Source organism: Homarus americanus, unplaced genomic scaffold (genome assembly GCF_018991925.1).
Source record: "Homarus americanus isolate GMGI-L3 unplaced genomic scaffold, GMGI_Hamer_2.0 scaffold25013, whole genome shotgun sequence".
In the NCBI taxonomy this organism is placed as follows: Eukaryota; Metazoa; Arthropoda; class Malacostraca; order Decapoda; family Nephropidae; genus Homarus; species Homarus americanus.
The window spans coordinates 6,354,388-6,377,759 of NW_024722158.1; the positions used below are offsets into that span (position 1 = coordinate 6,354,388).

At 38.5% G+C, this 23,372-nt stretch overlaps 1 protein-coding gene and 1 long non-coding RNA gene across 2 annotated transcripts; one reads left to right on the forward strand and one right to left on the reverse strand.

The window, feature by feature from the left end:
• Positions 1-2,354: 2,354 nt before the first annotated feature.
• On the reverse strand, positions 2,355-16,349 carry LOC121862176. Its single transcript, XR_006088183.1, has 4 exons — positions 16,263-16,349; positions 13,468-13,553; positions 12,909-12,973; positions 2,355-2,876 (listed from the first exon to the last, which is right to left on the reverse strand). It is a non-coding gene; the product is annotated as an uncharacterized LOC121862176 (long non-coding RNA).
• Positions 7,834-8,482, forward strand: LOC121862175 (vicilin-like seed storage protein At2g18540). Its single transcript, XM_042360253.1, has 2 exons — positions 7,834-8,057; positions 8,242-8,482. Exons 1-2 carry the CDS (start codon positions 7,900-7,902, stop codon positions 8,465-8,467), a joined length of 384 nt encoding a protein of 127 aa, XP_042216187.1. The 5' UTR covers positions 7,834-7,899; the 3' UTR covers positions 8,468-8,482.
• Positions 16,350-23,372: the final 7,023 nt, after the last annotated feature.

Sequence of the window (23,372 nt, forward strand, 5' to 3'; positions counted from 1 at the left end):
ATCCGTGAATGCTAAACCCGCGTATGTGAAGGGCCGACTGTATTATTTAAGCATTTTAGACTTACGACCTGGATTTGGGTTCGTAACCCCGTCTAAGTCGGGGAGGAGCTGTATATTTACAATACCAGCTTTTATTGTACCATCAAAACCGTTTTATCGGAAATTATCATTGCAATAAACATACAGCCACTCCTCGACTTATGACGGGGTTAGGAAACCAAATCCAGGTTGTAGGTCGAATTGGTTGTAAGTAAAAAATGCGAAGATGATACATAGAAAATCTAAAATGGGTGTCTCTTTTTCTTCTCAGCACCACAAAACTCTCACTTTAAAGCATGCCAGCCATTTTAAATGGAATTACAATTTTTTTTGTCAGTATACAGTGCAATCACTAACGCCGGGACTCGAAAATATGCAATTTTAAAAAAATTTGGTACGACTGGGGTGGTCGTATGTCCGGGTGGTCGTAAGTCGAGGAGTAGCTGTGTTTGCCAACTAGACATAATCCTGACAGCTCTGTCCTCTTGTTCAACCTTACTACTGTACAACCCATGTTGTACTGCTCCCCCATTATACTTATGTTCTTCAATTTCACTGTAATTTATGTATATAGGGGGTATGTATATACCAATATATATATATATATATATATATATATATATATATATATATATATATATATATATATATATATATATATATATATATATATATATATATATATATATATATATATATATATATATATATATATATATATATATATATATATATATATATATATATATATATATATATATATATATATATATATATATATATATATATATATATATATTATATATATATATATATATATATATATATATATATATATATATATATATATATATATATATATATATATATATATATACACACACATACAAATATATATACAGTGACCCCTCGTTTAACGAACACCTCGGTTAACGTAATTTCGATTAACGAACTTCCTTCCATAAGGATCTTCAATTTGGTTAACGAAAAAAAATTCGTTTTACGAAGTTCTTACGAACCGACCTCAACATGTTTTCGCTTGCAGTGACCGGGCAACCAGCTTTAGTATCAGTCCGCCAATACATTAATCGGTTCTAGGGCTTAAATTCCTTACTATTTTAGTAAATATCAAGAAGTTTATACTATTCAATAATTTTAAGTTTAATATTAAATTTTTTACTCATTTTAACAATTATTGAACATAACTGAAGGTAAAGTGACTAGTTTAATGCGCGGCATCCAGCCTCTTAACACAGCAAACAGGAGTTAGTCTCTCTCTGTTTTCACTGGAGGTAACATCTTGCTTGAGACTCTCTTCAACTAAATGCTTTTTTTCTGTGTTTCCAAGCAAATTATTGGTCATTTTGAAATATATTTTACATATTGACAATATATAATGCAGTGCAGTGTTGATTTAAAGAAAATAATCTTGAATTACACCAAGAGAGCTAAAATTTTATGGGTGAAATGGCACCATGGGGTGACTTCTCTTCCACCCCAATGCCTTCTCTTTTTCCTTCTCCTCCACCCCCATTCTAAATCCCATCATCATCATCATCATCCAGGAGCCTTCTACATACACACCTCAAAGTAAGTGAACTTTTCTACCATTTTTGTTGAATTTAGGAAATTTTCGGTGAGCTGGAACCAATTACCCAAAAACCCATTGAAACAATGGTTTCGGTTAACTAAATTTTCGGTTAACGAACGACCTTCTGGAACGGATTGAGTTCGTTAACGGAGGGGTCACTGTATATATATATATATCATATTATATTAATAATAACAATAATAATAATAATAATAATAATAAATAAATAAATATTGAGGTGATAACCGTGGTAACATTATGAGATGTTCTAATTATCACCATGTTATTGTACTATTCCGGATGATACTAAATGTTACATTATATTTCCTTGAGATAAATGTATAGTATATATCAGGTGCAGCTCAGGTTCTCAACTGGCTCAGCCATGTTAATTTTGTTATTATTATCTACTCTGTATCTGTGTTTTTCTGGCTAATAAACTGTTTCACTTCAATTCAATGACCACCTCTAGTGGGTGGCCATTAGGTTAATTTGAGTCAAGTTTAAGCAATAACTAATCTTGACATTTGTTTTTTATACCTGATGTTACACAACTGCTTGTATACTTAACACTAACACTTTTACACTAAAACACATTCAAATATTTATGCAAAAAAAAAAACACGCACGCACGCACGCACGCACGCACGCACGCACGCACACACACACACACACACACACACACACACACACAAGTGCATATAAACACACACACTCTCTTTTATAAACATTTACATAAATGCACACTTTCAGAGGAATACACTATTGTGTATTTTTAATCTAGATTCTTAATCAGCATATAAAAGAGCATCTTTGTATGAAATTTAAACAAAATCTATGCCATGTACTCAAACACAAGATAAGGGGTCAGCAATTTTGATTGGGAATACTGTTACTGGATGTTTTCTTTTCTGGAAAGTGAACGATAAAATGCTTAAATTATAAAGTTAGCCGATATTCTTGAGAAAAGGCATATAAAGAGGATTTATAATTTACGGGCACAGCGTAATTTATGTTTTAAATACTACAGTACTGTACAGTACATAAACACAAGCATTAGACAACATGATGTTAAGTAACAGAATACCTGTATAAGTCTCACCTCCCACAGGTCAGAGGTGTTTCATCAGTTGCTGTTGATGGCATCACAAATGAGCCTGTCCCACAGGTCAGAGGTGTTTCATCAGTTTGTATAGTCGAGTCTTAGCTTGTCATACCGAGATGTGTTGTTGGTCCTTGAAACTTCCTGGAAATAAGATAAATAACTATACGTACTGTATAATACACAACACTGCACTGTAAAACTATTATATTATAGGCAGGGGTTATTTGACCAGCATCCAGCTTAATAACCACAGGTTATTTGACTGGGATTTAAAATAAAACGGTACTTTTGGCCACAGAAAATTATAATATTTTTACTACAATGTACAGTATTGTGTCGGCGATAGCCAAAAAAGGGTAGTCTGGTGGTCGGCCCAGTCTCTATTTCAATTAATCCCATATGTTCTGGTATTATATTTACGCGTTTCGCTTTATACGCGGACCTCCACGGGTTTAATTAACAGCGTAAAACCAGACTATACTGTATATATTTTTTCTCTATCTATGATCATAAATTGCCAAGAGTTGGCAGGGCATGAAAGATGAGTAAAAGCCCATGCACTGTTACAAGATAACCCCTTAAATCAAGTTACTTCAAACGTTCATAACCAAAGCATCAGCAGGTGTTCAGTTTTCTGGGTTAGGCAGTATAGTACTGCCACTAAGGCAACAATGAAGAACAGATTTCATAGACAGCCATGGTCAGCTATACAAGAGGAGGAAGGGTGTGACTATACATTCCTGTGCAGAAACTAGAGTCTTGTAAGAATTTATGACTTCTGTGTCAATTATTTTGATAAATGTTTAGACCAGTTAGTAACAGAGAGCATTCACAGTCTACAGCACCAAAATCAATTCCAAGAAGTTCTTCTAAAAGTAAAAAAAATTAGTAACAACTTCAACTGTCAGGGCTGAAATGGACAGATACCTGACATTACAGTTGATGGAATCCTTTAGACGAGTTGAAAACCATTAAGAACACATTTGCAATATTCCTTACAAACAAACATCTTTCTTCTCCACCTTCATCAGTGGAAAGTGAAATATTATTCATCAATGATGGTGGTAATTGTAATTGTTTGAAATATTTAATTCCAACCTAGGCTTGTGTGTTGAAAGGTCCAAGAAAATGTAGCTGTGTAATCATATTAAAAGCTACTGGTAGTCCACTACTGTACAGTATATTGCATTCTTCAATAATTAGCCAACATGGAATACAGTCTCTCCCGGACTTACGACGGGATTAAGGACCCAATTCCAGGTCTTAAGTGAAATTAATCAGAAGTAGAAAATGCAAAAATAATGCATAGAAAATCTAAAATGGGTCTCTCTTTTTGTTCTCAGCACCAGAAAACTCTCACTTTTAAGCATGCCAGCCATTTAACTGGAATTACAAACGAAAATTTTGTCAGTACACAGCGCAATCACTAACGTCGGGACTCGAAAATACGTAATTTGAAAAATTTTTGGTACGACTGGGGCGGTCGTATGTCCGGGTGGTCGTAAGTCGGGTAGGTCGTAAGTCGTGGAGTGGCTGTACTCAGATAATAATTACTGTACCTATATGTGTGTAGTTTAATAATTTATGAATTGATTTATGCATAAATTAATGTTGTGAGCTGAATTATAATGAATAAAGTTAGTGTTCGCTTGTATAACTGGTTTTATTTTCAAATGGTTTCATTACACAAATTACTCTATGAACCTGACAACAGGCCGGCAGATAACTTGAGAGTTGATAAACAACAACCCGCAAAAGACGGCACAAATAAATCAAGTACAAGAACATACACCTCACTTATTAAACAATACTACTTGAAAGAAATTGGAAATGTATCAAAACCCACATTACGGGATTCCATTCCAACAATATGATTCTCATCATGTATACTGTTCACAGAATAGGTTTAAGATCCTATTGTACCTAAAGAACAAAAAGGATTTACACAGACAATAGGCTCATGAATCTGGACAGTGATGTTTATAAGAACATGTGTTTGGAAGACTGTTGATGGCCAAATAACCATCAGCTATTTGACCATGCCAGCTGGCCAAATAACTATCGGTTATTTGACTGGGACCAGCTTGGATTGTTCATAATATTACTATTACACCCACCTCTCGTTTTACGCAGGGGTTACGTTCTTGAAAACCACCGCTTAATTAAAAAATGCGTAAATTTAAAAAAATTTCCCCATAAGAATAGTAAATGGTACAAGTTAGGAGAACCATCATATACCGCACAGGGTAAAAACAGTGCTCTCACTTAAACCAAGCACGCGGCCAACTTCTGACACGCTCTCCACTCTGAAGGCTGGTGATCACAATTAATTTCACGTCCATTGCGATTGTTTTTCGTGCCTTTCTAGCTTAAGGCACCCCAGAGGAGACAGATGAACGTTTTCCAGACATGTTCAATGGGGAAAACAGCGTTTAAAACTAAAAACGTACGTGATAAACACACAATACAGAAAAAATGTAGTGTTGGTGTGAACTGTGAAAGTGATATGCGCGATACTTGCTGGACTAGTCATTACACTATTATTTAAACGTTGAGTATTTATCACTATCTTCTTTAATTATCTTCTGATACTCCGAAATTTCCCACCTCTCTCATAGACATATAATAATGTAGGTCGGGTTGGGTTAGGTAAGGTCAGATCACATATTTTTTTAGGCCTATACAGCACCATAACTGTTATACTTTGAGGTGTTGGTTTTCTTAACAAATTGATTTATAATTTAATCTCATCTTACCTTCCTTGTATCCTTAATTTTGTATGTAGTATCATTACAGTATTATTTCTATTTGATCGATCTCTGTTTTATAACAGTTTGAAATTGACAATAAAATATTATGTAGAATTTTCCGAGACCAGAAGTACTTAGTATTATTTCAGAACCCTTCGAGACATTTGGTCATGTATGAGAACACCGCTGCCACCAGAAGGAGTTGTTCAGTTTTTCCACATATGTTCTTATCACTATAGTATGTAGGTAAAACTTCAGTTTGTCATCCCTATGTTTTTCTGAGAGTTTTGAAGTGTTTTGAATGATTTTGATCTCACCTAACCTAACCAAATAACCCAGGAACTATATCTTACCTAACCTAAATTCCTAAGACGACAAAATCTTAAATAATACCAGTACGTATTTTAAAAACGGCGACATTTACTAGAACCTAATAGAATGTGACCTAACCGACCAAAGATACCTACCTAACCTTATCTGACTGCCTGGCTGGCCCCCACCGCCATATTAAACAAAGTACAGTTCTTATTTTATATCTGCTACCACTGAAAAATATCATTGTTGAAACATCATGGTGAATTTTATATTTTTTGAGGATGTGAGCGTATACTTCAACTGAGCGGGTCGGCTGTAAACAGAGGCACACAGTGACTCGGCAGATTTGTTCGGAATATGAATTACAGTAAATAATTAATTCCTTCATGTACAAAGCACCTAGAGATATTATAGTGTCATATGATCAGTTTTATACCGTGTTTTACCCCACAATTTACCTCGTCCTTTACACCCTGCCCACGACAGGTTGATTGATACGTTTATTGAGATACAAAAAAACATTAATACATCTCAAAGGGATGAAGTGACATAAGTCATCCTCACCCCAGTCCAGGAATGTCCCTCTCAGGACTCACATAAATCCCTAATATTTCATATAATTAGTTATAATACATAGTTATATTCTAGATGCAAAATTTCTATATTTCTTTAATATTTCATCTATTTCCCATTTCCAAACATCCACTCTATTTGCATGGGGACATTATTTATATGGGCATTTCTGTATACATTAAGCAATGGGCATTCCAGTATATAATGTGGCAGGGTATGGGATCTGGATGTTCTACAAACTCTACATTCTTTATCCTGTTCACTTCTCTCAGCTCCAAGTTCCCAATAATATTTATATCCTAATCTTAATCTCATATACACTGAATCTTTCCACCTACTCCTATCTTTCCCATATGTAAATTTTGTGTTCATGAGAACATGATGGTAATGTTTCATTGTTTCACTTTTCTCGTATATTTCATTCCTTTTGAAATTATCTTCTATTGATTGTATTTTCCGTAATTTGCTCCTTAATTGCTTCAAGGTTTTAGTACATATTATGTCGATCTCGGCCTTTTCCGTGGCTCTTTTTGCTATTATATCTACTGCTTCATTAAGACCAATCCCCACATGTGAAGGGACCCATACAAATTGAACATTATGGCCATTTTTCCTTATTGTATTTACTAATTTTCTACATGAACCAATAATGTGTCCAAAGACTGGACTCCCACTGTTCAAAGAATCCAAAGCTGCCCTACTATCAACAAAAAAATATGCATCTTTATACCTCTTTACAACATTTTCCAATCCTACTAACATTGCATATAACTCAGCTTGTGTTGATGAAATAAAACTGCTCAACCGAAGTCCAATTTTGATGTCATCATTTCCTTGTTCTGTGTACTGTCTTATAAGGATCCCGCACCCTGCCCTGCCACTTGACATAACTGAACCGTCACAATATACATGCAATGTGTTTATTTTAGGCAAATTACTAATCTTATTCCCATATAAAGCCCTTAACTGTCCTGGTTCATGTAATGATTTCTTCATTGTGAGAGGCACTATGTCTAACTCTACTTCTCGTTCTTCCCAGGGTGGGTTCTTACAACTCTTCTGAACAGCTGTACACCAGTCTGCCAGATTACATTTTTTAATAATATTTACTAATCCATTCATGTATCCTCTCTTGCCTTGCCTGCAGAAGGTCCTTTTACCTTTTAAACCATCATTTATATCTTGTACAAATTTACTCCCACTGTTCCCTCATTAATCGAACTGCTGCAACTGTATTAATTTCATTGACCCTCTGTGAAATGCTCTGTAACCCTAGTTCCATTTTCATTATCTCAATCACTGCATTCTTTTAACTCCATGTATTTATTTCAGATTCCAGCTCACCACCACCATCTCACCACCACCACCATCTCACCACCACCATCTCACCACCACCATCTCACCACCACCACCTCACCACCATCATCACCTCATCACCACCACCACTACCTCCTTCTTGATCACCTTTTGTAGTTAATCATTTTTTATTACAGAAATTTGGTGACCTAAATGAAGCTAAGTACCCAATGAACATAGTTACTGGAATAACATCATTCATCAAAATACAACCAGCAAAGCCATCACGTGAGGAGAAGCGACAAACAGGACTGCAAAAGAAGAGGGATCGAGAGGATGAGACGAAGAAAGAAGAATTATTAAAATTGAAAGCAGAGGAGCTGAAAAGGTTGGTCAGGAGATAAATTTATAGAAATATTTAAGTCAGAGCTGTTCTTAGGATTCATAATTCAAGTTTTATCCAAGTCTTAAATGGATTGTTGCATGAATGATGGGACAACATGGTGTTGGGTGGTTTAATGATATCCTGTATGAATTGTCATTAATTTTATTCTATTATAATTTTATAACAGACGCAACGAGGAAAGGATGAGGCGGGTACAGGAAGCTCGTGAAGAAAGAGAGCGTAAGGCTATAGAAGCAAAGGAAGAACAAGACAGAGATAGAAAGAACAGAGAGGAGCGACTAAGAGAACAGTTGCACAGAAAGCAGCAACTTCTTGCTAAGAAACGTGCAGAAGAGGCTAGAGTTAAGAAGATTAAAGAACGGGTAGGTTTAAGCAGTAACCTTAGAAATTAAATTATTAACAGCTGTGTTGAGTTTAAAACTCTTATATATTGATACAGTTGTAATGGTCATGGTAAGAGCTAACCTGAAAACCTTAAGGATTCATATTACGCTCAAACGTCCACAAAACCTTCTGAGTCCCCCAGTGGAAACGTCCCCCGTTTTCTCTGTTTCCCCCGTCTTTGTCTATGGGAGCTTGGAATATAATCCGCGGATTTAGTAGCAGACGCTGTATGCTGGGACCTGTTGCCATCCAACCCTTTGTAATCAATTTAATTTTGCTTTTGATAGCCGAGTCAGAGCATTGTTAGTGAAGATAATAGTAGAGAATGAAAATGAGTTCATAGTCTCAATTTCAACGTCAGAGTGTACCGTAAATTAATTCATCGGAATAGGAGTAGGTGGACTCCCTGGCCTAGTTTGAGTGAGGGCGCCGCGGGCATTTCTACCGTTAGTGAGTGCCCGTCCCTTCATCCATACAGGTATGCCATTCCACGCTGTGTTGTAATTTGCCCTTCTTTAAGTGATTTGACCCAATTAATAGTTGATTGTGCAAGTGTTACAGTAACGTAGTTGATATGCTCTGAGTAAAGTCATATTTACGTCTTTAACGTCCCCTGAAACGTGATGTTGTTGTCACCGGTTAGTGAGTGCCCGTCCCTTCGTCCATACAGGTCCCTAACGCAGCCTAGGCCGTGTCTGTAGGGAGGATGTTGTGTCCACAATGTCTGGGGAGATGTCCGAGGTCCAGTAGGATCTGTTACCTTCGTGAGACCCGGCCGTCAGACACTTCAGACCACCTATAGCCCCCATAGCTGGCTTGTCTGGCCCTAACGCTCGGCCGGCGAGGTGACCCCGGATCACCAAGCCACACACAACTACCAGCCCCCATCATTGGTGGATGAGTGTCTAACTCAGTAGGGCTATTTGTGTGGTGGAATTAATCCACTGGGATCTCCAGAGTTCGTCGGATAGTACTCCATGGTGGCTGGACCCCATGGCTGTTGCTTGAGTATCACCCCTGACGACTGAGTGTTGTAGTGGCAGTTGCCCTGGTCTTTATGGTGCTAAGTGACTATAATAGTTGTGTTATTGAGTATGTCCACCCAGTAGGGTTGGAAGTGTTATTATGTCCACCCAGTAATGGTGTGAGTATGTTGAGCCTGAGGGCCTAGTACTAGATTTCGTCTGTTGGTACAAACAAATTCTTCCTCCTAATTTCATATTCATGTTTAAATAAACTTTGTATTTGTATAACTGTGTCTATTATTTACCTACAGTGTTTACCGTTATTTCTTCCCTATTGCTTGATACTATCATTACATCTACCCACGAGCCTCCTATCATCACGCTACCAATGGTGATAAGTATAAGAGTAAAAGGAATTGTTACTGGCACACAGAGGCCCTCATAAATGGTGACAATTCAGGCCCTCATAAATGGTGGCAGCTCAAGCCCTCATAAATGGTGGCAGTTCAGCCCCTCATAAATGGTGGCAGTAGCAGCCCTCATACAGTAAACCCTCGATAAGTCGGCACATTTGGGCTCTGGCCTTGCCGAGTTATCCCAAATTCCGACTTATCGAGGCACTTTCCCCCTTCATACAAAAATTCAACAATAAAAAATTATCGACCCATATGTGTGTGTGTACAGGTAATTACTAAATGTCCAAAAGGGTAACACTTACCTGCACTGCAGGCGAAGAATGAAGCATCATTGTAGGTGACACAGGTGTATGGTAGGTGACAGGTGCATGGTAGGTGACACAGAGGTATGGAAGGTGACACAGAGATATGGTAGGTGACACAGGTATGGTAGGTGACACATGCATGGTAAAAAGTCAGTGAAAGAGGCAACTAAACCAACTATAAGGGAAGCACTTCACCCAAGAAGAGAACTATAGGCCTACATCATTCCTCAAAATCCCAGGAAAAATTCTGGAAATTCTTATCAACCACCAACTCTCAAACTAGTCATATCTCCATTAGCCGGAACAATTGGTGTAGAGCACTTCCAGGAATGAGAGATTTCCGGATAACGAGACGACTCTCTCAAAGCTGGAAAAAATCGCTCATCTAAGGAATTTTTGTGTAACAGAAAAATATTCTCAGAAGTTCCAGAAATTTTTCATTTCATCCCCCATTCTCGGAATTTTCCGGAGACCGGGAAAATAATATCAGAATTTTCCAGAAAATGTGCCCCTCGGAAAATCGTTCTCAAAGCTGGATTTTTCTGGATAATTCCGGCTTTGGGAACGATTTTCCGAGAAAATTTCAATTCCGGCTAGCGGAGAGTTCTGGGGTTTGAGGGATTCTGCCTAACAAAGATATTACTATACCTCGAACACAAGCACTGAATAGTAAAACCCGAGGCAACATGGATTCCACAAAAACAGAGGTACAAACATACCTATAGTGCCAACAACAGAGATCAGTGCAGCATTATACTTACAGATGTGTCTAAAAGCTTTTGATAAAGTCTGGCATGAAGGACCAAAATACAAAATTACCCAACTTTACTCACTGCCCAAACTCACAACATTAAGCTACATAAACTTACTTATGAAAAATATACAATGATTTAAAATAGGTTAATGTTAGTAGACTACAACTCAAGCTATACTGAATAAGTTACAAATAAATATATCTATGATCCCGTCAGCATCAACACTCTCTAGAAATGTGAACACAATGGAGAGTAATGAGAGGTATGAAAGGCTCTCCTGCTTCATAGATGATAAGAGGTGGTTTTTAATTATTTTTATATGGCTAAATGTTGGCTTACAAGCCACCGAGACAGCCATAGTCAGCATTAAAACAAGTGCTATGCCAAGATCAGGGAAAACATATCTGCCATACATGATAATGACTTAAAAAAGTTCTCCAGCATTTGTCAGCACTGCGATATCTTGGCCATTCATAAGCAGCATGTGGCAGTCCATTATATCCCGACAGAGTGAATCTTCCGCAACATGAGATGAATAAAAACTTGGAAAATTTTGCCAATATCCTTTTAAATTAGTTGGATCAAGACTAGAACTGAATATATAATTTATGTTTAGCAAATTTCCAAATCTATTATGAGTCACGCTTAATAATGGCCCCCGTGCTGCCTCCTCATTGCTATGGCACTGATAGACAGTACGAAACATAGTCCTCGGAAGACCAGCAAAGCACAAACCAGCAAATACACAAACAGTAACACACACACAGAACATAACATAACCATACTCAATTCCGGAACACACACACACACACACGAGGAACCACAATATGGGATAAACTCAATGAAATACTGTACAGGACTCCCATAATACATTAACTAACACAAGAAAATAATAACATATCACACAGCTGGCAGCCAACGGGATGAAGAAAATGCACTAGTTGAGACTGTGTGTGAGAAGGACCCAGGTGTGTATGTTGACAATGAGCTGAAGTTCTCGGGCCATTGTGAGAAGAAGGTAAATCAGGCAAATAAATTATTGGGTCTTATAAGAAGGTCGTTCAGATATGTAGACGGTCCGTCCCTCGTGACGATCTTCAGGAGTGAAGTGCTTCCCCATCTGGAGTACTGTCACCCCATCTGGTCCCCGAGATATGCTAGGGACTGTCAGTTGGTTGAAAATGTTCAAAGGAGAGCCACCAAACTGGTGCCTGCACTTCGGCACCTCAGCTACCCTGAGAGATTGGAGCGCCTGAACTTGCCTAGCTTATACTACAGACGGGCAAGGGGGGACCTAGTTGAGGTGTATAAGCATCTCAGGGGGCACTACTCAGTTGAGTGTCCTTACTTGGAGCTGGCGGACGCTCGCCCCACAAGGGGTCACAGCTCAAGATTGAAGAAGCCGCAAGTCCAGAAAACCGTGAGGTCAAACTTTTTCGGAGTGAGGGTTGTAAACTCTTGGAACAATCTACCAGAGTGTGTTGTGACGGCACCGAGTGTGAGCTCTTTCAAGAGAAGACTTAACCAACACTGGAGCGGGTTCAGGTACATTCAGGAGCCGGTGCATGCTCAGTATTTGCCAACAGTGCGTGACAGAGACGTGACCGATCGCCCGGGTGGCGAGCGAGCCAATCTTTTGGTGAAGAATATAAATGAAAAGAGACGTGACCGATCGCCCAAGCGGCTAACAAGCCGATCAGTGGCGAAGAGGATAAAAGTAAAGTAAAAGTAAAAAGAAGCCTAAACACTGACAATGCTGAACCAGAATTATAATATACAGTACACAATGAAAATCAACAAAGACTGTACACAAAAGATGAGAAATATTCACAACACTCAAAATTTTCTTGTGACTAAAACAAAATGATGACATATTTTAACCTCTAGACTACAGAGACACCAGATGATTTTACTAAGCTCAAGAGGGGGACACATACACAAGGGGGTTTAAGTTTGGCTAGACAAAGTTTAGTTTCAATTTGGTACTGAACAAAATTTAAACCCTTACGTAACCTGTGTCCCCTGTCTTCCGCTGAAGCTTGAAAATCCTTATTCTTACACCTCCACGCCAATCTGAAAAGAGGAAAATAGTTAACGAGTGAACTTTCTACATTTATATTTAACCGACAAAACAAGGGGTCACAACTTGGTATGTTTTCATATTTAACATTAACTCCAGTACTTAATTTTTCCTCATGTTATCTTTTCCTATCTCTCAACTGTAGTTCAAACTTCCTTACATCACGTTCCTCAGCAAGTTCGCAATACAGGTATTCCAGTTTCTTTATACAGTTTCTCCTCAAATGATATAGATATAGCCTACATTATCCATCTAAACTTGCATCTTATCCAGATTTAATTATTTCAGCAATATTTACAAATAAACTCTCCATCATTGCAATATATATTATTATTTATTCTGATATACTATACTGTATTAGTAAATATGTTTAAGTCAACAAATAATAAAAATAATGACCCAATAAATCATACTTACAAGTTATAAATAATGACCCAATAAATCATACTTACAAGTTATAAATAATGACCCAATAAATCATACTTACAAGTTATTAATCTCACAGCCATCACCCAGCCATCCCAAAAAGTGTCATAAACAAGGAGAGGTGATGCCTACACCTGGCTGCACTATCTGTGGGAAGAAAGGGTATACAGTACAGGATGACCTCACTACTTGCAACACCGCTTATCCTCAATTCACATTTTAACACTCCCATTCAATATTTGTAATGCATCCTCCTCCCTTATTCGCCAAGAAAAATTACAGTTCCCCTACAATAATAATGGTAGATACAGTTCATCACCACACAAGGCTCACCACCACAATCACGGCTCTTCACCACACACAGCTCATCACCAAACATATGGCTCACACGGCTCACCACACAGCACCGACAGCTTACCACAACTCACCGGTCCGACTAATTAGCCAAATGTACCCAAATGTAGCCGCAATGAAGTCAAATAATGGTCCTACATGAATAATTCGGACTGCTAATCACTTCTCGACTAGTATTTGGTGTCACAAAGTCACAAAAAATTGGAAAACTTACTTTAATCTGAGTTAATAGATCGCGTGCATGTACCGAGGGAGCGAGGAATTACCCAAATGTAGCCACAATGAAGTCAAATGATGGTCGTAGAAGCGTAAATCGGGCTGTGAATCACTTCTCGATTATTATTTGGTGTCATAATGTCACAAAAAATTGGTAAATTTAATTTAATCTGAGTTGTGTTAGGTTAGGTTAGGTACATGCACTCGATCTATTAACTCAGATAAGTTTACCAATTTTTTGTGACTTTGTGACACCAAATACCAGTCGAGAAGTGATTGGCAGTCCGATTTATTCATGTAGGACCATTATTTGACTTCATTGCGGCTACATTTGGGTACATTTGGGTAATTAGTCGGACCCCAACTCACTGCTCAGACACAAAGGTCATCCAAATCTAAATTATCTTATCTAACTTATATTTTATGCTACAAGAAACAAAATGTCCACTTCATAATATACATCTAATACAACACCGTTCATCTCTCACTACATAACTTATATTTAAAACTAAAACACAAAATATGATAAAGATTTGTTTGGGGCCACAATAAGAATAGGTGTTTTTTTTTATGTTTATACGGTGATCTGAATGAACACGGTCCTATTTTCTGCCGCTAATGGTTATTTAAGGAGATACTTTCCATGATTTGAAGATGAGGGAAAACGTGGGGATAAATCACATAAAAACCACACCAAACAGACTTTTATAAACCTAACCTAACCATTCTTAACCCAGGAAAGTCATAATAATATAGAAAACATTACCCTATTTCACCTATGGCGGAGGAAAAATTTATGATCTTTTATTTTTTTCGTGTTTTCGGAGTTTCGTCAGTAATGCTCTTCTTGTTTTTGTGTTGAGGTCACAAGTTGATTGAATGTGTCAAGGTAAAATTTGGTAATTTATGAGGAAACCGCTACCACCGGAAAGTGCTATTCGATTTGGGTAATTTTTCCCACATATGTTCTTACCATTATACATTAGTAAGTATTTTTCAGGAGACAAAAACTTTTTGCTTTAATTATAAGTATTTGTTATTTCTATCTGCAACCATAAATCACGTGTAATGGGCAGGGCCTGAAGGATGAGGAAAATTGCAGGGTAAAACGCTGAAAAACTTATCACACTCCACTAAAATTATGTCTATGTGTTTTGTACGTGATGAAATTATATTTATTTACTATAAATACTCCTCCAAATAATCTGCCGAGTCAGCATGTGTTGTCATCTGCTTGTTTACAAATGACCCAGTCGGTCCGAGCATACTCTCATGCTCACAAAAAACATAAAATTACATAATGATGCTTCAATAAAGTTGCTTTCATTTGTACCAGATATCAAAATAAGTATTTTCTGTTTAATATGGTGGGGAGTTTGCCCTCTGGCTAAGAAATTAGGTAAAGTTAGGTAGGTTTAATTAGTCTGGCTAGGAAGTTAGGTAGGTTTCTTTGGTCTGGCTAGGAAGTTAGGTAGGTTAGGTAGGTTTCTTTGGTCTGGCTAGGAAGTTAGGTAAGGATAGGTAGGTTTCTTTGGTCTGGCTAGGAAGTTAGGTAGGTTAGGTAGGTTTCTTTGGTCTGGCTAGGAAGTAAGGTAAGGTTAGGTAGTTTTCTTTGGTTGGTTAGGTTAGGTTCTAATAAATATTGCCTCTTTTAAAATACTTCCTATAATGCTTAGAACAAGTTGTGAAAAAATGAAACAAATCTGCAAACTATTTCTGGTGGTATTGGTATTTTTATACATTATGTAAATTTTTTGTGCATGCGTAAATTTCTCAAGTGGTTATGTTAGGTTTCTTTGGTTAGGTTGGTTAAGTGATGTTCTGTTGGGCTCTGTTTATTCTCGTTTCCATTTTCGTGTTCAGTATCATGCAAATGCAGAAGCTATTCATTTGCGCCAGAAATGAAGGTCAAATTCGTTCATAACACCTCAAAAACCATGGGAAAAACAGTTTCGACTGCTGGACCCACCACAACATGTCAACCCGTAACCAATTACTTGTACCCAATTTATGAGACAGTTCGTACCTATATAAATATATGGGTACAGGTTGTCTTGGGTACGAGATGACCTTAACCAATTTCGACTTTGATTTCGTATAGTGGCAACAAATGAAATTTTATCTTCACAACATAGGTAAATAATGACATTAATTGATAAAAACTCACCCATATGAAGTGTTGCCGACCTAACCCTATCAACTACGCAGCATATCAATCATAATTAACCTGTTTAAACTAATCTTACGCTAAAAACACGGACAAATAAAGTGATTAATCAATATTACCTTTGAACACAGCTCCCGTATCTTCCTCGCCGATTGTGGTTGTTCACTCCCAGAATTATCTCCAGACGAGACACTCTCCCCTGTAACCCGTGATGGTGGTTTAGTGACACTGTTAACTCATAGATAGCGCTCACCTCCATATGCAGCTCTAAAATTATGATTCCTTGTTACTTTTTTACGCTGAAAATATATAGCCAGCTTTTGAATAATCATCTATTACCTTTAAATAAAACTATATTAGCATGTAATTGAGTCTATGAAAATAAAATAAGGTTTTGGTGTCAAATGAAAAACGTAAGGATTTCACGAGATTAACAAGATAATGTTACTTCATTCTTGGGGGAACTAAAGTAAATTATAGATGCTATACTGGTAGCTGGGTGTTTGTGAACGGTTTGACCGGTGGGTCGCATATTCCCCTTTGCCAAGTGTACCTGCGGTCATCCATAAAGTCAGGCTATGTCATGTTAGGAGTAGTAGATAGCTTACCTGTAGAAGGGGTCTCTCTATTGATAGGAAATGACCTAGTTGGGGACATGATGTTCCCTAATGTTATGGTCTCATCTTGTCCCACTGCCGAGAATAATACTATGCAGTTAGAAGTACACTTTCCAGGGTTGTTCCCTACGTGTGCTGTGACCCGTAGCATGAGCCGCAGCACAGAGGTAGAAGAGACTAGTGAAGTTGATGGAGTTTCCCTCCAGGACTGTGAGAAGCCCGAGGATAATCTTATCCAGCCGGACAAGCTGTCCTCCTCTGAGCATCCTCACCAACCAGCTCTCTCTACATCACGCTTGTAACCACGCTGCCTTCCCAGCACCAAGCTCCATTGTACATCCAATACAACATGTATACAGAGAGCACATTGTGAGTTTCCTTTCTCCATCCCATCCTGAGTGTGAACCCAAAAATCCCATAACCCACAATCTCATCTCTACTGCCCCTCACAATGTAGTATCCACATTAAACACAATTTGCTAAAGTCATCCACAACTATTGAATCAGTTACAGAAAACGAAAATATAAATATTTCACTCTTAAAGGATAACGCGCCAAAAGTAGTACACTATTTATATGTCAGTAAGTGAAGAAATACTACTTTGTTGATACCGCTTCTTGTACGATCAGTTAAGTAACGTTGGGTCTGGTTAGGTTAGGTTATCATTAATATAGAGGATAAACAGCTTTAGAACATAAATAAAAAATCCAAGAAAACATTAAAAAGTTCTTACATTGTAGTGGATTCCTCCCCTACAAACGTTGTTTATCGCTGAGTAGCCCACCCCGCGAATTCCCCAGTGTATGCCTCGTGGTCTAGGTCAACCAGCGCCGCCCACGGAGCGGGGGTCAACTATCTACCCACGCCTACCTCCGCTATAAAAGACCTGGCCTCGTGGTGACCACCTCTCTTCTTCTAGCTACAGCCGCAGCAAGCAACACCACCTCCTCCGCCGCTGCCTGGCGGCCCTCGCTCCCGCTGGCGAGCATGGCGACCCACAAGCTGTCCTCTGAGCATCCTCACCAACCAGCTCTCTCTACACCACGCTTGTAACCACGCTGCCACTTCCCAGCACCAAGCTGCATTGTACATCCAATACAACATGTATACAGAGAGCACATTGTGAGTTTCCTTTCTCCATCCCATCCTGAGTGTGAACCCAGACAACCCATACCCCACAACATACTGCAGTAGTTTGTTAACAAAAATAATGAAGTAAAAAAGTAGTTACTATTGATAAATATTTACTTGATTACGAGAAAAAGTTGTTATCCAGAAAAAGTAATTAGTTACAAGGTAGATTACTGGAAAACATACTTATTTGCTGTAATCGATTACAAAGACTCAATTACTTGCCCCATTGGTACCAAGGATGTGTATGATAGTCTAAATTACTAGTTAAATTACCAGCTAATATTAATAGGTGGTCAGTGAAGGGAGTATACAGACAGACAGACATGAGAACATTTTAGCTCTGAATAAATAACTTCGTTATATATGATTAATTCAAGGGAGTTATTTCACATAGAGGTGTCTGGTAACTCTTCCTGAACAACACCTCAGATAAAATTCTATAAAAAAGACAAATTTTATTCTACCTTCACCAACATCATCAGTTTTTAATCATTGAATTTAACAACAAGTAACATCCGATTGTGGTTAGGTTAGGTTAAATTCCCCCAAAACAAAGACGAATAAATTAAAAGCAACACGGCCCATTGCTCGATTTAACTTGGGGAAGGCGGGGAGGAAGGCCATGTCCCATTCATCTTCCCTGGACCAACACCACCATCATTAACCACTAAGAACTGGAACGAATGGTAGTTATTAATCAAACCTTTACTTCTAACACACACAGTCCAAATGTTTAGTAAGCTCTTGTGTTTTGTTTTTATCTTTCTTCCGGTTGTTATCTATCTATCTGTCTTTATCCATTCCTTTATCATCGTCTCCTGGTTCCATCTTTCTCTGACCTGGAAGAATATAATGCTACCTCCTCCTTCTTCTTCCTTTCTTCTTTCCCTTTCTCTTTCCTCCCCCACCTTCGTGTTCCCTACTTCTCTCCCTCTTCCCTCTTGTTCCCTCCTCCTTTCTCGTCCTCCTCCCTTCCCTCTTCCCTCCTCCCACCCTTCTCTTCCTCTGCCTCCTCTCCTCTCTCCCCCTTGGTCAAATAGACAAAGCGAACAGAAGGACATAGCCACACAAATCAATGCCTGGAAATGAAGAAGTGATTCCATGTACAGGCAATAAACAAAAGAGAAGGGGGGAGAGAGAGAGAGAGAGAGAGAGAGAGAGAGGTAGAAAAAAAGGAATGAGAGAGAATGAGAGGGAAGGTGGGAGAGGGTAGATAGAAGGAATGAGAGAGAGAGAGAGAGAGAGAGAGAGAGAGAGAGAGAGGTAAAAAGAAGGGAGAGAGAGGAAGAGAGATAGAGAGGGGGAGAGGAGGAAAAAGTGATGACGTGATTAAATGTAAACAGAACAAAGTGGAGGTGAAGTTTTGCCCTGGCGAGAGTGAGTAGAATCTACGCGTTTGGGGGAATGGTACACGATGATTGGTTCACTGCTTTCCGTGACGTTAGCTGGTGCTTCTCGCATTGAATTCCATATATGATGTGGTGTATCTCGACCTAATCTGACCTGACCTAATATGACCTTACGTAATTTATGCTGACCTGATCTGACTTAACCTAATCAAACCTAACCTAACCCAACCTCCACCACACCAAACCAAACCTCCACCTAACCTAACCTAACCTAACCACCATTACAGCAGCATACATCAAAATTCATATATACACTCAGAAACGACAACACCGCTACAATACACTTTTATACACAGGCGGAATAACATTAAAATAGTAGGAAGCGTGTTAGGTCATCCTACCAGAGAGAGAGAGAGAGAGAGAGAGAGAGAGAGAGAGAGAGAGAGAGTTTGGCTTTCGGTGTATATAAATTCCTGTAGCCCCAAACACCAAAGACAGACAGACAGACAGATGGACAGATGATTAACCATATACCTGTAAGTATAACAAAGTATATAACAATGTAAGGTATATCAAGAAGAAACTACGGTATACTCTTAACAACGGTATATAGGTGCACAGGTAGTTATCGAACGACCCAAAAACACTACTCGAATTCCAAATGGCGTATGAAAGCCACAGAGTAAAAAAAAAAAAAAAATATGACAGGGACAGATCCTACCAGCGTGTACGGCCGGGGGGCTACACACACACACACACACACACACACTAGGGCCTCTCCTAACATACTCTCCCCTGCGATAGGTCCCTGAAATCCCCAACACCGTGCGTCACTGCCCCAAGTTTTTCCCCATAAATCTTCAGGTAAAGGCTAACAGGGTCTTTTAATTACCTGCCATTCTTTACCTATATATGGTGGTTGATTTGTTCTAGTGAAGCTGGGACGTGGGGGGTAGGGGTTGTCAAGGGTGTCATGGGGGTCAGGGGGGTGTCAGGGGGGTGTCATGGGGGTGTGTCAAGGGGTGTCAAAATGGTGCCAAGTGCAGATGAGCAGAACCGGAGCCTATCTTTATTATATTTAGAAGGTATTGATAGGTAAGTACCATTAAGAGTTGCCTGTATATAAATTTGGGTTTGTTCCCGGTTGCAGGTAAGGGCTGGGAAATTAGTGAACTTGGAATTTAAATCCTTTTGAATCCTATTGAAAGCTTATATGCAGCTGTGGTCACGATATATTATATGTGTTGAACAGTTACTACTACTACTACTACTACTACTACTACTACTACTACTACTACTACTAGCAGCATCTACCATCACCACTACTACCACCATCTACCACCATCTACCACCATCACCACTACTACCACCATCTACCACCACTACCACCATCACCACTACTACCACCATCTACCACCACTACCACCATCACCACTACTACCACCATCTACCACCACTACCACCATCACCAGTCACATGTAGGTATATAATAATATCATACAATACTCACCTGTAGGTAAATGATGTCCAACCAATGAGCTGCCATTACCATCACGTTATAATTTTGGTCAATATTTAATAATTACTGATATTAATGAAGTACACAGGCAGTTGGTATTAATGGACTTCACTTTTTATCAATTTTTTTTTATTTTTAATTATTTATTACCCCAAATATAATAAGGAAAACACGTGTTACATTAATTCTGTTTACGAGTCGTTCTTAAATACCTATTGACCATTTCCTGTCTATCTATCTACCATTTCCTTTCATAATCATCTACTTCTCTATCTACCATTTCCTTTCTACTGTATCGTGTCCCTCAATACATAAACTACAAAATAAACTGAATCACTGTCTTGATGCACTGTACTGTCTTATTTACACTAGTGGAGTAAATCTGAATTAAATCAACAATTATTGCTGGTAATGCTACGAGGTGACCAGCCGTGTGTGTGTGTGTCTGTGTGTGTGTGTGTGTGTGTGTGTGTGTGTGTGTGTGTGTGTGTGTGTTATTGTTTACATTCTGGCGACTCTCTGGATCAATGTCTTGTGTGGAATGTTTATGTATGTACACACACACTTAGACACATGATTAACGTCTCCTGTACACACACACACACACACACACAGACAGATACACACACACACACACACACAGACAGATACACACACACACACACACACACACACACACATATATTTACGAGTGAACACCGCGTATAGTAAACACCGTGTAGAGTGAACACCACACTATATGAACACCACCTAGAATGAACCCCACATATAGTAAACACCGCAGCGGCAGGAGTCCATTAATGTTCCCTCCCCAGTACATTACAAGACGTTCCCTAACACTTTCCTGAGGCTCGGTAAAGCGGCTTATGGAGGGAGTCTACCGAGTCTCTTTTACTCCTCCTCCTGTAGTCTTAAATGTGGCTCCTACTTTATTATCTCTCTCTCTCTCTCTCTCTCTCTCTCTCTCTCTCTCTCTCTCTTTCTTTCTCTTTCTCTCTCTGTCTTTATCTCTTCTTTTATCTCTCTCTCTCTTCCTTTATCTTTACGTCTGTCTGTCTCTCTCTTTCCATCTCTCCCTGCCTCTTTCCCTCTCTCCCTTCCCTCACTCTCTTGTTGTTGTTGTTATCTATTCTTCTCCTTCTCCTTCTCCTACTCTCTCATCTTCCTCTTTTATTCTCCTTTATCCCTTCTTCCTCCTCCTCCGTCTTTTACGAATATTAAAATTAAAAATAAACATCTACATAAACTAAAGATTAAAACATATAAAGTCAGACCTAAAAAAGTAATGTTTATATTTATATTCTATTTTGGGTTCACGAATGTACATAAAAATTTGCATATAGCTTTCATCTCCTCCGTCTTTTGTGTTTTTGATTTATATTCTATTTTGTTTGTTTTTGCATTGCTTTCAGTTTGGCGGGCGTCACCTCACAAATTGGGCGTATAACCCCACAAAAAAACACGTGTAGTTTTTTTTAAGGGTATCAGCTTAAATGAGATTTATATAAACCAGCCATCCTGTTATTTCTGATGTGGTTTATATATTCAAGTGATTAGGATTTTTTAAAAACCTATTGATGATTAAATTTTTGTCTCTATATTTAACCAAGACTTAAAAAAACCCTGTAGAGGTTTTATTGTTACCAAGATGCCTTAAAAATAGGGTTTATTTTTGGCCAACTTCTGAATTCTGTTGTGTTTTTGGTTTAGTTTTATCTTCCCACATGATCTGAATTCATTAAATCCTGCTGAAGGTTTTTTTATGCACATTTACCTTAAACCTGGGCTCATATAAACCACATCCTTTTACCTGTGATGGTCTGGTGTATGTACACTACCTATAAATTCTAGTCATAAAACCAACTATTATCAGGTTTTGGGTTTTTATTTGTAGAGAGAAGAAGAAGAAGAAGAAATGGGAGGATGAAGAGGAGGAAGAGGAGGAGGAGGAGGAAGAGGAGGAGGAAGAAGAGGAGAAAAAGGAGCCTTGTGATGGTTAATATCAGTTCACCTAAATTTGATCATCCATGAACAAGGTGACAAGAGGAGGCTATGTACCTGTGAGAGAGAGAGAGAGAGAGAGAGAGAGAGAGAGAGAGAGAGAGATTCTACGTAAACACTGGACAGAAAGCCAGACAGACAGAGAGAATTACCAAAACAAAAGTATCTCTGTACCCTTTATAATACTACACATATTATATAAACGCAGACAGACAGAGTTAGCAAGACAAGACAAACTGCTAACACAAGCAGGTTGATCAACAGTGTCTGACAATTAGCATAGTTTAACTAGGACAATAGTGTGTTCAATTAAGCGTCAGAGTGTTGACCAGATTAAAGGGACTCTCAATTTGATTATGTTACTTTAGCCAGAGTTCATTGTGTGTCTGGGTGTGTTACAGTGTGTGTGTGTGTTTTGGGTATGAGTGTCTGTGTGTGTGTTTGGTGTGTGTGTGTGTTATCAATGCCCTCTCAGACCCCACTCAGTATGAAAAAAAAAATCCTTATTCGTCCTGGGAAAAATATAAAACATACAGTACATGTGAGCATTTGGTGGGTGGGTTTATATTTTCCTTGTATATCCTGGAGAAAAAATACTTCTTTGCTTT

Bases quoted from the DNA above. Each gene is read 5' to 3' on its own strand.
- LOC121862175 (XM_042360253.1), top strand. From the start codon at position 7,900: ATGAACATAGTTACTGGAATAACATCATTCATCAAAATACAACCAGCA. The intron at 8,058-8,241 runs GTTGGTCAGGAG...ATTTTATAACAG, and splicing joins AAAGCAGAGGAGCTGAAAAG to ACGCAACGAGGAAAGGATGA.